Source organism: Salmo salar, chromosome 03 (assembly GCF_965601325.2).
Source record: "Salmo salar chromosome 03, fSalSal1, whole genome shotgun sequence".
NCBI classification, from domain to species: Eukaryota; Metazoa; Chordata; class Actinopteri; order Salmoniformes; family Salmonidae; genus Salmo; species Salmo salar.
The window spans coordinates 58832252-58845928 of record NC_138293.1 but is presented as its reverse complement, the minus strand read 5'-3'; the positions used below and the strand labels follow the sequence as shown (position 1 = coordinate 58845928).

Genomic DNA, 13677 nt, shown 5'->3' with positions numbered 1-13677 from the left:
ACTGCCAGAGGTCCGGACAACAGGCCCTCATCCACAATTTCACATATTCTTGAGTAATACTTTTTAGGTGTGGTTTATGCAGAGGGTGTGAATCTGATGATATGTCCATGAGGTGGCATACTCATGGGAAATACATTTAGCAAGTGGAACAAACTTTCTATGGACAGTGTAAAGAGGCTTTGAGTGACCGGGTCTTTTTGAACAACATGTCAAAAAGAGACAAGAGGGGAAGAACACACACACACACACACACACACACACACACACACACACACACACACACACACACACACACACACACACACACACACACACACCCCGTTGCCTCATGCTACCTCTTCAAATGATAATGAACGTCTCTATTTGGAATACGCCACTGCTGCTTCTCACCACCTCTCCCCCCTCAGTGCTTCCTCAAACACAGCATGTGTGCTGTGTATGTCGCAGCCCCCGCCCCCCCCCCCATCCCCCGCCAGCTCCTCTCATCTCCGGTGAAACCCCGTCTTGCATGACAGCTCACCCAGGCCATCTCCGAGCGTGGAGGGGGGCTGTGTAATAATTAGCCCCTGGCGGCGAGGGAGGGCTGTTTGTCAGCTAACACTATGCAGGAGCTGTGGATTAGTCTCTCAGCACCAAGAGAGGAGCACGCTCAACAGCCAGCCAGAAGAACACACTCCGTCTCTGTCTCCGCGCGTACGCGTACGCGTACACACACACACACACACACACACACACACACACACACACACACACACACACACACACAGGGAGGCAGGGAGCCCCTCTGCTCTGACAGGCTGTTGTACTCCAGGCTCCGCTGTCTGTCTGTCTGTCTGTCTGTCTGTCTGTCTGTCTGTCTGTCTGTCTGTCGCAGCCTCCCGACAGAGCGCCAGCCTGGATCTTGGGAATGGAAGCCACGATGGGGAGACATGGTGGGTGGAGGGACAGAGACATTAGCTGCTTTGCATTTTTTCCCATACAGACATGAGAGGAAGAGGAGAGGAAGAGGAGTGGCGATGGGGCCGGAACGTCACCCAGCAAGGCATGCTGGGACAGAGCGGATGTAAGCTTGGCTATGATTGGACAGTTTATTGGTAGAATGGGTAATGTGTCAGTGTCCTTGGTGTCCACATCACCAACAAACTAACATGGTCCAACCACACAAAGACAGTTGTGAAGAGGGCACGACAAAACGTATTCCGCCTCAAGAAAATGAAAAGATTTCGCATGGTCCTCAGATCCTCAAAAGGTTTTACTGCTGCACCATCGAGAGCATCCTGACGGGTTGGCAACTGCTCGGCCTCCGATCGCAAGGCACCACAGTGGGTAGCGCATACGGTGCAGTACATCACTGGGGCCAAGCTTCCTGCCATCCAGGACCTCTATATCAGGCGGTGTCAGAGGAAGGTCCTAAATATTGTCAAAGACTCCAGCCATCCTAGTCATAGACTGTTCTCTCTGCTACCGCACGGCAAGCGGTACCGGAGCGCCAAGTCTAGGTCCAAGAGGCTTCTAAACAGCTTCTACCCTCAAGCCATAAGACTCCTGAACATCTAATCAAATGGCTACCCAGACTATTTGCATTGACCCCCCCCCCCCCCCCCCTTTACACTGCTGCTACTCTCTGTTATTATCTATGCATAGTCACTTTAATAACTCTACCTACATGTACATACTACCTCAATTACCTCGACTAACCGGTGGCCCCACACATTGTACCGGTACCCCCTGCATATAGCCTTGCTATTGATATTTTACTGCTGCTCTTTAATTACTTGTTACTTTTTTGGGGTTATTTTTCTTAAAACAGCATTTTTGGTTAAGGGCTTGTAAGTAAGCATTTCGCTGTAAGGTTTACACCTGTTGTATTCTGCGCATGTTTTTATTTGATTTGATAAATGAGACCTTAATCAAATATTGTTTGTGGAATGGATGGGTGGTCCCATACATCCTCCTACCTGTCAATACTTCCTTACTCCAGGTGAGCTACCGTCACAACAGCTACAGTCAGAACAACCACCCCTTATTCTCGCTCTTCCCAAATCAGATGCACAGACAGACACACACCAACGCATGAAAACACACATGCACACAGACCCGGAGAGAGCGCCCACCTGCCAGTTCAAGTGAGGACACATACATACACACACACACACACACTCTCTTCCTAAGGCATTGTGCCCAGGAACATTCCATTGGTTATTCAAAGCTGCCTCATTTAGATCAGACCAATCCGCTCGCTCAGTTCGACACATCGCCGCATGACAACTGGCAAGGATCCAGATCGCCAGGAGCAACTAGTCAAGTCTATGTTCCACACCAACCAAACCTCTAATGTGGAATCCAGTTCTATATAGACTCCACTCCACTTTGATCTGGTTAAGTCATTTAGCATGACAGCCATATATATATATATATACACGTAACACAGGAGATGCTGGAAATGATTCAGAGAACACAGCACAGCAACTAAGTTAAAACTTGTGCAGTTCATTTTTAACCTCCTGCGTTTTTCCTGGATTGATCCAACTTTATGTCAAACTTCAAATGCTGATTTTGGTACAAATATAGGATGGATCAAGTCAGTCTGTGCGCCAACAGAGTCAACCAACAAAGCACAAGTATAAACACAACGCAAAAAAAAATGTTTCTGCCATTCAGCAGTACCTGATAACCTTCTAATCAACCACTAATGTCAACATACACCAACAACAGAATAGTGCAGTGTGATTGGGTACTTACTGGCTGGCGACGGTGTGCTGTATCCACTGATGGGCAGTCCGGAGAGGGTGGGAGGGGACAGCCCCCCCAGCATGTGGGGGAAGAAGTAGGAGTAGTGAGGCATGGGGAATCCCCCCACAGAGACAGTGGGGCCCCCTGCACTCCCTGGCCCCCCCGGGGGGTGGCAGGGGTTACCTTTGCCCGTCATGTTCTGCTCGGCAGACCTTGAGCCGAGTCCAAAGAGTCTCCTGTAGGTATCCGTGGTGACGGCGGTCTACATCCCCAACCTCACCCGCCGATGGCGACGTAATCCAATGAATTAAGAAGCGGTGGTGGTAGCTGACGGTGGACCACAACGATGTGTGTGTATTTGTGTAGGTGTGTGAAATGGAGCTTCTAGGTTACGCCAGTGTTCCCAGTGGATGCTTCAGAGAAACTTTGAATCCAAGGGCATATAGGCTATTTTCTTCCAAAGGCTGGTCCCTCTGCCTTGATATGAATTGTGTTCTACTGAGATAGATAGCGGTAGAGTAGGCCACTAAGATTTATACCTTGAATGAAACACCAATTACATAAATACTAAGGGAGGTCGCTAGGCAGAATCATCTGGCACCAATGGACTCCAGATCCCTTGTTCACGATTGGATAGACTTCTCAGGCCTTGGGGGGATTGGATGAGAACAGCTTTTCTCTCTCCAGTGACTCAGCAGAGCTCACACAACAACACGACGGAGGAGGAGGATTGTTATGACGATGGCTGGTTTTAGTTGTCACCGTAACATGTCTTGCGCCCCAGGTCAACCCCTATCGCCGCGGTGACTCACTTTCAGTCTCGGCAACACACCTGTGGCAGACTGGCAATCTTCTTCCTTCGGAAACAGAGACAGAGAGAGAAAGAGAGAAGAGTTAGATATTCACTCACTGCTGCACATTCAGAGACAGAGAGACAGGGGTACAAATGCATATTCAGTGGGGTGGCGTTGATTTTTGCCCGGGTTCATCTCTATTTATTTTTTTATTTTTATTTCACCTTTATTTAACCAGGTAGGCTAGTTGAGAACAAGTTCTCATTTGCAACTGCGACCTGGTCAAGAAAAAGCATAGCAGTTAGACACATACAACACAGAGTTACACGTGAAATGAACAAAAACATAGTCAATAATACAGTAGGAAAAAAAAACAACTAAAAGTCTATATACAGTGAGTGCAATTTAGGTCAAATAAGGGAATTAAGGCAATAAATAGGCCATGGTGGCAAAGTAATACAGTATGGCAATTAGACACTGGAATGGTAGATGTGCAAAATGTAGACAGCGTGGGGAAAACAGAGCCCGGGTTCCTCTCTAGCGAACTTGTTAAAGCTAATGTTTTCAATGAGGAGCACGGCTCCCCCTTCCCCCCCACCCGCCCCCTGCTGTCTCCCCCGGCCTCCCCCCTGCTGTCTCCCCCGGCCTCCCCCCTGCTGTCTCCCCCGGCCTCCCCCCTGCTGTCTCCCCCGGCCTCCCCCCTGCTGTCTCCCCGGCCTCCCCCCTGCTGTCTCCCAGGCCTCCCTCCTGCTGTCTCCCCGGCCTCCCTCCTGCTGTCACCCCGGCCTCCCCCCTGCTGTCTCCCCCGGCCTCCCCCCTGCTGTCTCCCCCGGCCTCCCCCTGCTGTCTCCCCGGCCTCCCCCTGCTGTCTCCCCGGCCTCCCCCCCTGCTGTCTCCCCGGCCTCCCCCCTGCTGTCTCCCCGGCCTCCCCCCTGCTGTCTCCCCCGGCCTCCCCCCTGCTGTCTCCCCGGCCTCCCCCCTGCTGTCTCCCCCGGCCTCCCCCCTGCTGTCTCCCCGGCCTCCCCCCTGCTGTCTCCCCCGGCCTCCCCCCTGCTGTCTCCCCGGCCTCCCCCCTGCTGTCTCCCCGGCCTCCCCCCTGCTGTCTCCCCGGCCTCCCCCCTGCTGTCTCCCCGGCCTCCCTCCTGCCCTTGCAGGGTGAATCATCATCATCAGAGATGCTGAGGCTCATTAATGGAGTCCATCTGAACCTCTTTCTCTCTCTCTCTCTCTCTCTCTCCGCTCCTCAAAATAAACAGGAGATGGTTATGAGCTTATGCAACCTGCCAAGAGAGACGGGAGGGAGGGAAGAGTAACCTAGTTCTGCCTTTCAATGCTGATGTTGTACAACATGCCTTATATAAATCTAAAACTTCTTGCTTTGCTACACACTGTAGCAACTAGCTCTAATACATGTCTGTAACACCATCCACTACCACTGACAGCTTTGCTTCCATCTCTTTCACCCATCTGGCATTGACATGTCAAAGGAGGGAAGCGTTTACTGTTCTTTGGAGTCTGGATTGTAGTTGTCTGAAAGTTGAAAACATCCTTTGAGTGCCTTTTTCCCCCTCCCGGTCTGTCATGTCTGTCTGTAGCCGTCTGAGAGGCATTTGTTCTTCCCTGGCCCCGGTAAGGGGGTGTTGGGTGCACAAGGGCCCGTTTTTTTACAGGTTCAGGGGCCTCGTTTTTAACTGCCGGGACCTTTATAGATCTCCTGCAAAGTGCTGCTCCCTCCGCCGCCAGGCCTCACCTTGTGAAGTTCTCCGCCGACAGGAGTGTGCGTGAGTGTTAGTGTGCGTGCATGCGTGTGTGTGATCTCCTGCAAAGTGTTGCACCAGCATCAGGCCCCCCTTTGTGAAGTCGGCCACACACACACACACACACACACACACACACACACACACACACACACACACACACACACACACACACACACACACACACACAGGGCTCTGGGCCCCTGTCGTAAAACAGCCAAACACCACTGGGTTTTCAGACATGTTTGTGTTTGACGGGTGAGGAGAGGAGGGGAGGAGGTGGATGAAGAGGCCTTGGTGAAGGTCTGGGATAAAAACAAGACTGCTGTGATAAGTGCACCAGAGCATTATTATCAAAACTCTAAAACAAGACGACGAACCCTTATTGGAACAGAAACATGACGAAGAACCCTTATTGGAACAGAAACATGACGACGAACCCTTATTGGAACAGCAACATGACGACGAACCCTTATTGGAACAGAAACATGACGACGAACCCTTATTGGAACAGAAACATGACGACGAACCCTTATTGGAACAGAAACATGACGAAGAACCCTTATAGGAACAGAAACATGACGAAGAACCCTTATAGGAACAGAAACATGACGAAGAACCGTTATAGGAACGGAAACATGATGAAGAACCGTTATAGGAACAGAAACATGACGACGAACCCTTATAGGAACAGAAACATGACGACGAACCCTTATAGGAACAGAACAAGATGCAGTTAATTCAGACCACGTATTACACGTATATACACACACACACACGACTCTCATGCTCAAATTTTTCATATATCCATTCACCCATCCATCCATATACCAACCCACCCATTCATCCTTCCCTGAGAAGGAACACCATCCATCAAAATTGGCTACATCCGTCTTGCCGCTCACAGATCCCACCTGGGAATTTGAGCTTCTACCCTGAGCTTTAGCACAATGCACTGGGTAGAACACGTTCAAAGGATACAGAGGGAGAGAGCGTGATGGCGAGAAAGGGGGAAAGAGAGACAGGGAGCGGGGGAGGAGGGTTAGATCAAAGCGAGAGGAAGCGGATGAAGATACCTTGTTGTGCTCGCCGCTTTCAAATCTCGCTCATACATTATTAAAACACCCTACTAAGTAGGTTAAACCCCATAGGTCCCCTTTACATAGCCATGCACTCGTTCATTTAATCATGGGCATGTGTGTATACCAGTGCATCAGTGTGTGTGTGTGTATCAGTGTATTTGTATCAGTGTGAGAGAGAGGAGAGAGACAGAAACAGAGACTGCTATATTGAGAGAGGAGAAAAAGAGAGGAGAGAGAGAGAACAGAGACTGCTATATTGAGAGAGGAGAAAAAGAGAGGAGAGAGAGAAACATAGACTGCTATATTGAGAGAGGAGAAAAAGAGAGGAGAGAGAGAGAACAGAGACTGCTATATTGAGAGAGGAGAAAAGGAGAGGAGAGAGAGAAACAGAGACTGCTATATTGAGAGAGGAGAAAAAGAGAGGAGAGAGAGAGAACAGAGACTGCTATATTGAGAGAGGAGAGAGAGAAACAGAGACTGCTATATAGAGAGAGGAGAGAGAGAGAGAGAGAGAAACAGAGACTGCTATATTGAGAGAGGAGAAAAAGAGAGGAGAGAGAGAGAACAGAGACTGCTATATTGAGAGAGGAGAGAGAGAAACAGAGACTGCTATATTGAGAGAGGAGAGAGAGAGAGAGAGAGAACAGAGACTGCTATATTGAGAGAGGAGAAAAAGAGAGGAGAGAGAGAGAACAGAGACTGCTATATTGAGAGAGGAGAGAGAGAAACAGAGACTGCTATATTGAGAGAGGAGAGAGAGAGAGAGAGAACAGAGACTGCTATATTGAGAGAGGAGAAAAAGAGAGGAGAGAGAGAGAACAGAGACTGCTATATTGAGAGAGGAGAGAGAGAAACAGAGACTGCTATATTGAGAGAGGAGAGAGAGAGAGAGAGAGAACAGAGACTGCTATATTGAGAGAGGAGAGAGAGAGAGAACAGAGACTGCTATATTGAGAGAGGAGAGAGAGAAACAGAGACAGCTATATTGAGAGAGGAGAGAGAGAGAGAGAGAGAACAGAGACTGCTATATTGAGAGAGGAGAGAGAGAAACAGAGACAGCTATATTGAGAGAGGAAAAGAAGGCGTGGCCACACAAGAGAGGCATAAGCCAGTGACTACATAAAGAAGTGGGAGTTCATAAATATATGCATCTCTATACATCTACGGTATGTAACCAACACTGGCTGCATCAGAATACACAAACCTGGCAGTAGTTGGAAAAGAGAAGGGAAGAGGAATGAAAAGAGAAGAGAGAGAAAAGAGAAGAGACAAAAAAGAGAAAAGAGAAGAGACAAAAAAGAGAGAGAAGAGACAAAAAAGAGAGAGAAGAGAGAAAAGAGGAGAGGAGAAAAAAGAAGAGAAGGGAAGAGAAGAGAAGAGGAGAGAAAAGAGAAGAGGAGAGAAAAGAGAAGAGAGAGAAAACAGAAGAGAGAGAAAACAGAAAAGAGAAGGGAAAAGAGGAGAGGGAAAAGAGAGAGAAGAGCGAGAAAAAAGAGGAGAGAAAAGAGAAGGGAAGGGAAGAGGAGAGGAGAGAGAAAAGTGAAGAGAGAGAAAGGAGAGAAAAGAGAAAAGAGAGAGAGAAAAGGAGAGAAAAGAAGAGGAGAAAAAAGAAGAGGAGAAAAAAGAAGAGAGAGAAGGGAAGAGAAGATGAGAAAAGAGAAGGGAATAGGAGAAGAGAAGAGGAGAGAAAAGAGAGAAAAGAGAAGGGAAGAGGAGAGGAGAGGGAGAAAAGAGAGAGAAAATAGAAGAGAGAGAGAAGAGAGAGAGAAAAGAAGAGAGAGAGAAAAGAAGAAGAGAGAAGAGAGAGAAAAGAGAAGAAGAGAGAGAAGAGAGAGAAAAGAGAAGAGACAAAATAAGTGGAGAGGAGAAAAAAGAAGGGAAGGGAAGAGAAGAGGAGAGAAAAGAGAGAAAATAGAGCGAAGAGGAGAGGAGAAGGGAAGAGGAGAAGAGAAGAAAAAAAGAAAAGAGTGTGTCTGTACATCCTTGACAAACTACTTGATCTTCCAGTATGAATATATATGGGTGCATATATTACATGCTGCGACCAAACCCTTTGATCAGTATGTCAGTTACTTCACAGCCAATCACAGAGGAGAGACAACATAGAACAGGGGGTGCAGAATAAAATGGAAAATGGAGTATAGGGGAGGCCTTAAGGACAAGACATACCATAACGAACATTGTGCGTGAGCATTAAATCACCCACTGGGTGTCGACGAATTGGTGGAGATTCAAGGATATTCCTGCTCATATGTAGAATTATCGGAAAATAAACGGAAAATTAAACACTGGATGTACACATGTCGAATATGTATCTAACTCTCTCATATAACATGAATATACATGTTTGACAACACACCATGAACACACGTGTGTGTGTTGACCCAGACACATGCGTGGGCAGGTACATACTCACACATACAGTGGGGTGACACTCTTGATAAAGATGAGCAAATATGTATCAAATAATTCAAATACTAAGCTATTTTGTATGCTCAATAAAATTTGAAAATGATATTATTTTATACAACCAATTGCCCAGAGAAAGAGATTTTGCTTAACAAGTAATACAGTTTTTCTCAAAAAGGTAGTGGTCAAAATGATTGACACCCCTGTTTTCAATACCTTTCAATATCTCACCTTGCCGGGATAAGGGCACTGAGTTGGAGAACACATTGGGACGGTTCTCAGGCCATTCCTCCATACAGAATCCTTCTAGATCCTTGAAATCCTTTGTCTGCGCTTATGGGCTGCCCTCTTCAATTCAATCCACAGGTTTTCGATGGGTATCAATTCCGGATACCGAGATGGCCCATTGCAAAATGTTGATTTCGTGGCCATTGAACAATTTCTCTGTGGATTTTGATGTGTGTTTGGGGTTGTCGTCTTGCTGGAAGATCCACTTGCTGCCAAGTGTCAGCCTCCTGGCAGAGACAGGAAAAGTTATTGACCACGGATTCAGACAGGAAAAGTTATTGACCACGGATTCAGACAGGAAAAGTTATTGACCACAGATTCAGACAGGAAAAGTTATTGACCACAGATTCAGACAGGAAAAGTTATTGACCTTAATAAAGGCCGCAGGACCAGCGGAAGCAAAATAGTCCCATAACAAAAATTTACCACCATATTTTACAGTAGATATGGGGTTCTTTTCTGTTCATGCATTCTCATTTCGACGCCAAACCCACCACTGGTGTGCGTGGCCAAAAGACCTCTATGTTCATGTCTTCTGACCGAAGCACCGGTTCCAATCCAAGTGCCAATGCTGTTTATCAAACTCCAGGCACTTACATTTGTTGGATGGCATGACTTAAAATCCATTGAAAACTTTTGGTTTCAATTGAGAAGTCCATAAGTCCAGACAAAGGATCTGAAAGGATTCTGTATGGAGGAATGGTCTAAGATCCCTCCCAACGTTTTCTCCAACTCATAAAAACATTTTAGAAAAAGGCTCAGTGGCATGATCCTCGCAAAGTGAGGTATTGAAAGGGATTTAAAGTAGGGGTGTCGATAATTTTGACCCTTATCTTTCAGAAGAAGAAAAAAAGTAGGATTTGTTTTATGAGCATACAATACAGCTTAGTATTTGAACTATTTATTGTTATACAGTCATTTCTGCCCTTCTTTATCAAGGGGTGTCAATCATTTCAGACCCCACTGTATATGCAAACCACTGACACTAGAGACTGACACAGGAACAGGACTCCTGCAGGTCTAGCAGGGCCCACTGGATTCAGGCAGGAATGGGAATGAAGTTCTAGAGTCAAATTCGGGACAGGACAGGATCGACATTCAACAGGAACTGGCAGCAGGCCTAAGAACGTTTACTTAATATAGATTAACCCCCCCCCCCCCCCGCCCCCCCTTCCATCGGCGCACTCTCCAGAACTCTGGATCAGGACAGTACGGGGGAACAAATTTGACAGGACCCTGCAGAAATAGGTAACTAATAGCCAGTACTGCCACACTCATCACCACTTATAGTAACCACTACAGTCATCAGTGAGCATTAACTCTCAGCCAGTCAGAATTCAGTAGTGACCATACGCCACTAACTCACATCCATTAGGGGCGGAATGTACCCTAGTGGTTCGAGCGTTGGGCCAGTAACGGAAAGGCTGCTGGATCGAATCCCAGAGCAGACAAGGTACAAATCTGTCGTTCTGCCTCTGAACAAGGCAGTTAACCCGTTGTTCCTAGGCCGTCATTGTAAATAAGAATTTGTGTAACGGACTTGCCTAGTTAAATAAAAATAAATAAAATTAACTCAGAGTTGAGGTCTTCACGGGTCCAAAAAGTTGCGAAATAGATCCATGAATTTCCCACCTGACCCGATATGCATAAATAAACGAGACCCATATAAGGAAATCAGTCAATTGAAATGAATGAATTAGGCATGACTGGAAATGATATATGCATCTGTTGGTCACACATACCTGTGAAAAGGTAGGGGTGTGAATCAGAGAACCAGTCAGTATCTGGTGAGACCACCACTTGCCTCATGCAACACATCTCCTTCGCATAGCGTTGGATCAGGCTGTTGATTGTGGCCTGTGGATGGTTCTTCCACTCCTCTTCAATGGCTGTGTGAAGTTTCTGGATATTGGTGGGAAGTGGAACATGCCAACATGTCAATCCAGAGCACCCCGAACTTGCTCAATGGGTGACATGTCTGGTGAGTATGCAGACCATGGAAGAACTGGGACATTTTCAGCTTCCAGGAATTGTGTACAGACCCTTGCGACATGGGACCATGTATTATCATGCTGATATATGAGGTGATGGTGGCGGATGAATGGCACGACAATGGGCCTCAGGATCTCGTCATGGTATCTCTGTGCATTCAAATTGCCATCGATAAAATACAATTGTGTTTGTTGTCTGTGGTTTATGCCTGCCCATACCATAATCCCACCACCACGGAGCATTCCGCCAAATTCTCAAAAACGACGTTGGAGGCGGCTTATGGTAGAGAAATTAACATTCAATTCACTGGCAACATCTTTGGTGGACAGTGATGCAGTCAGCATGCCAATTGCATGCTCCCTCAACTTGAGGCATCTGTGGGATTGTATTGTGTGACAAAACTGCACATTTTAGAGTGGCCTTTTATTGTCCCCAGCACAAGGTACACCTGTGTAATGATCATGCTGTTTAATCAGCTTCTTGATATACCACACCTGTCAGGTGGATGGATTATCTTGGCAAAGGAGAAATGCTCACTAACAGGGATGTAAACAGATTGTTGCACACAATTTGAGAGAAAAAAGCTTTTGTGCATATGGAAAACTTCTTTTACTTCTTTTACTTCAGCAACACTTTTTTTGTATATAGCTAGTAATAATCTGACTCTCTCTGCAGCATCTCTTCTACCATCCCTCTGTAACCCTCCATTGTCCATCTATAAACCATTACTACCCTCATGCTAATCGACATGGCTTCCAAAAGTGCCTATACTGTCTGAAACGTATGGTGGGTTATTAATATCGAGTGGTGGGCTATTAATATCCTAGGATAGCTAGGCTGTTTAGCTAGTTCTCCGCTCTAGCTACAGTAGGCTGTAAACCCCCTTCCTCTGACTGAGTGTGACTGAGGACAGAGATCCAGTGAGTGCTGGAGATCTACCACACACACACACACACACACACACACACACACACACACACACACACACACACACACACACACACACACACACACACACACACACACACACACACACACACACACACACACACACACACACACACATTTTCCTGTAGGCCCACATACATAAAATATGACCATCCTAGTAGACCAAAATCACTGTCCAAAACATTAACAGTCTGTATGCATAGACAACTAAACACATTCAACACTCATACACATTTATAGAATGTATACGCATGGACAAAACATTTATGAGGCATGTATAAATAGTATAAACTCACTCAAAAACACACACACACTGATTTAACATACCATATGGCAGTCAGCATACTCATCAGCTGAGGTGTCAGGAAAACAACAGACAGCAGGGTTCCCTAAAGCATGGTGCATTGAGTAACGTGTCTGTGTGTCCGCGCGATGGGGTTCGGCCAGCGCGATGGGGTTCGGCCAGCGCGATGGGGTTCGGCCAGCACAAAACTCCTCTATAGAAAGGAGGAAGTGGAGAGGAATGGTGATTCCAGGTATTTTCTAGTCCCTTATATCACACCTATAATGACTGGTCTTGTGCCAATCATAGTAGTAAGGTTTCTCAAACGGTGGATCACAGATACCAACTGTAAGATTTGATTCTTAGGAACATTGGTTTGGGAACCACTGTGGAAGAGCAAAGGATTGGACTCTCTTTAGAGCCATTGTCTATCCCCTCCCAAAAAACTAACTCTCTCTCTTGCTCTCTCAGTTACACACCATCCCCTTGTTCTAGACCAGGGGTGGGCAATCTATTTGGCTAGATGGCCACATCAGGATTTCAAAAAACGGCCACACAGGTTTGTTTTGGACTGATTTGTTCGTCAAAATCAATCTGCAGGCCAGAAAGCGGGCAGTTATTTGAAAAGACATAGGTCCATTATACATTCTACACACTTTCTATCTAGTTTTAGTTCATTCAAGTGTGGCCTGGAGTGGTATTTGAACCCAAAATAATCATCTGTATTTTGCCCACCCCTGGTTTGGAGGAAAATACATAGTCAAAGCTTCAGTGTAAAGGAAGTGGCCTGTAGTGTTAGTAGTGCTTTATGAGGTGACTATGTAGGGGCCCTTCATAGGGCCTGAGAGTGGGAAGGCCCCATCTGTCCCTGAGACTGGCAAAGCCACAGGGGTTAGAGGTCATAGGTTAGAGGACGTTGACCCCCCCATGATCCCTCACAGACACACCCTTGGCTGTTCCTATCAGTCACTGCCACAGTCAACAGCTCTCTCTCTCTCTCTCACACACACACACACTGTCTCACACAAGCATCCACCCACATACATCCATCCATCCATCCATAGAAATACACAGAGCCCTTTTCACATATCCATAATCCAACATGCCTACAGCACATACACATGGATGTGCACACAGATGCGCTCATGCATACGTACGCAGACACATTAACACCACTACTCCTATCCTGCTGTACAGTACGTCCCCCTGTAAGTCAACCACCCACTCCTCCATTTCCCTCCATTACTATCCTGTAATATCCACTATGCAGTACGTCACCCTCCCGCTTCCTCCGTTGCTGTACTTTCATCTACAAGCCAATGCTGCTGTTGGTCGCGGTATCACCTACATTACAGTACAGCCCTCTAATGGTTCTGAATACCAGGCTTAGT

The 13677-nt window shown here is 46.8% G+C and overlaps 1 protein-coding gene across 4 annotated transcripts in view; it reads right to left on the bottom strand.

The window, feature by feature from the left end:
- rarab (retinoic acid receptor, alpha b) overlaps positions 1-13677 on the bottom strand; it is a 173560-nt gene that overhangs the window by 92431 nt on the left and 67452 nt on the right. For 3 of the 4 annotated variants that reach the window (XM_014192579.3, XM_014192580.3, XM_014192578.3), the window contains one exon: positions 2743-3590. In XM_014192579.3, the coding sequence (XP_014048054.1) occupies positions 2743-2929 (187 nt within the window). In that variant the 5' untranslated portion in view covers positions 2930-3590. Of the gene's footprint in view, positions 1-2742; positions 3591-9006; positions 9291-13677 lie in introns of all 4 variants that reach the window. The other variant, XM_082973625.1, reaches the window with a different exon arrangement.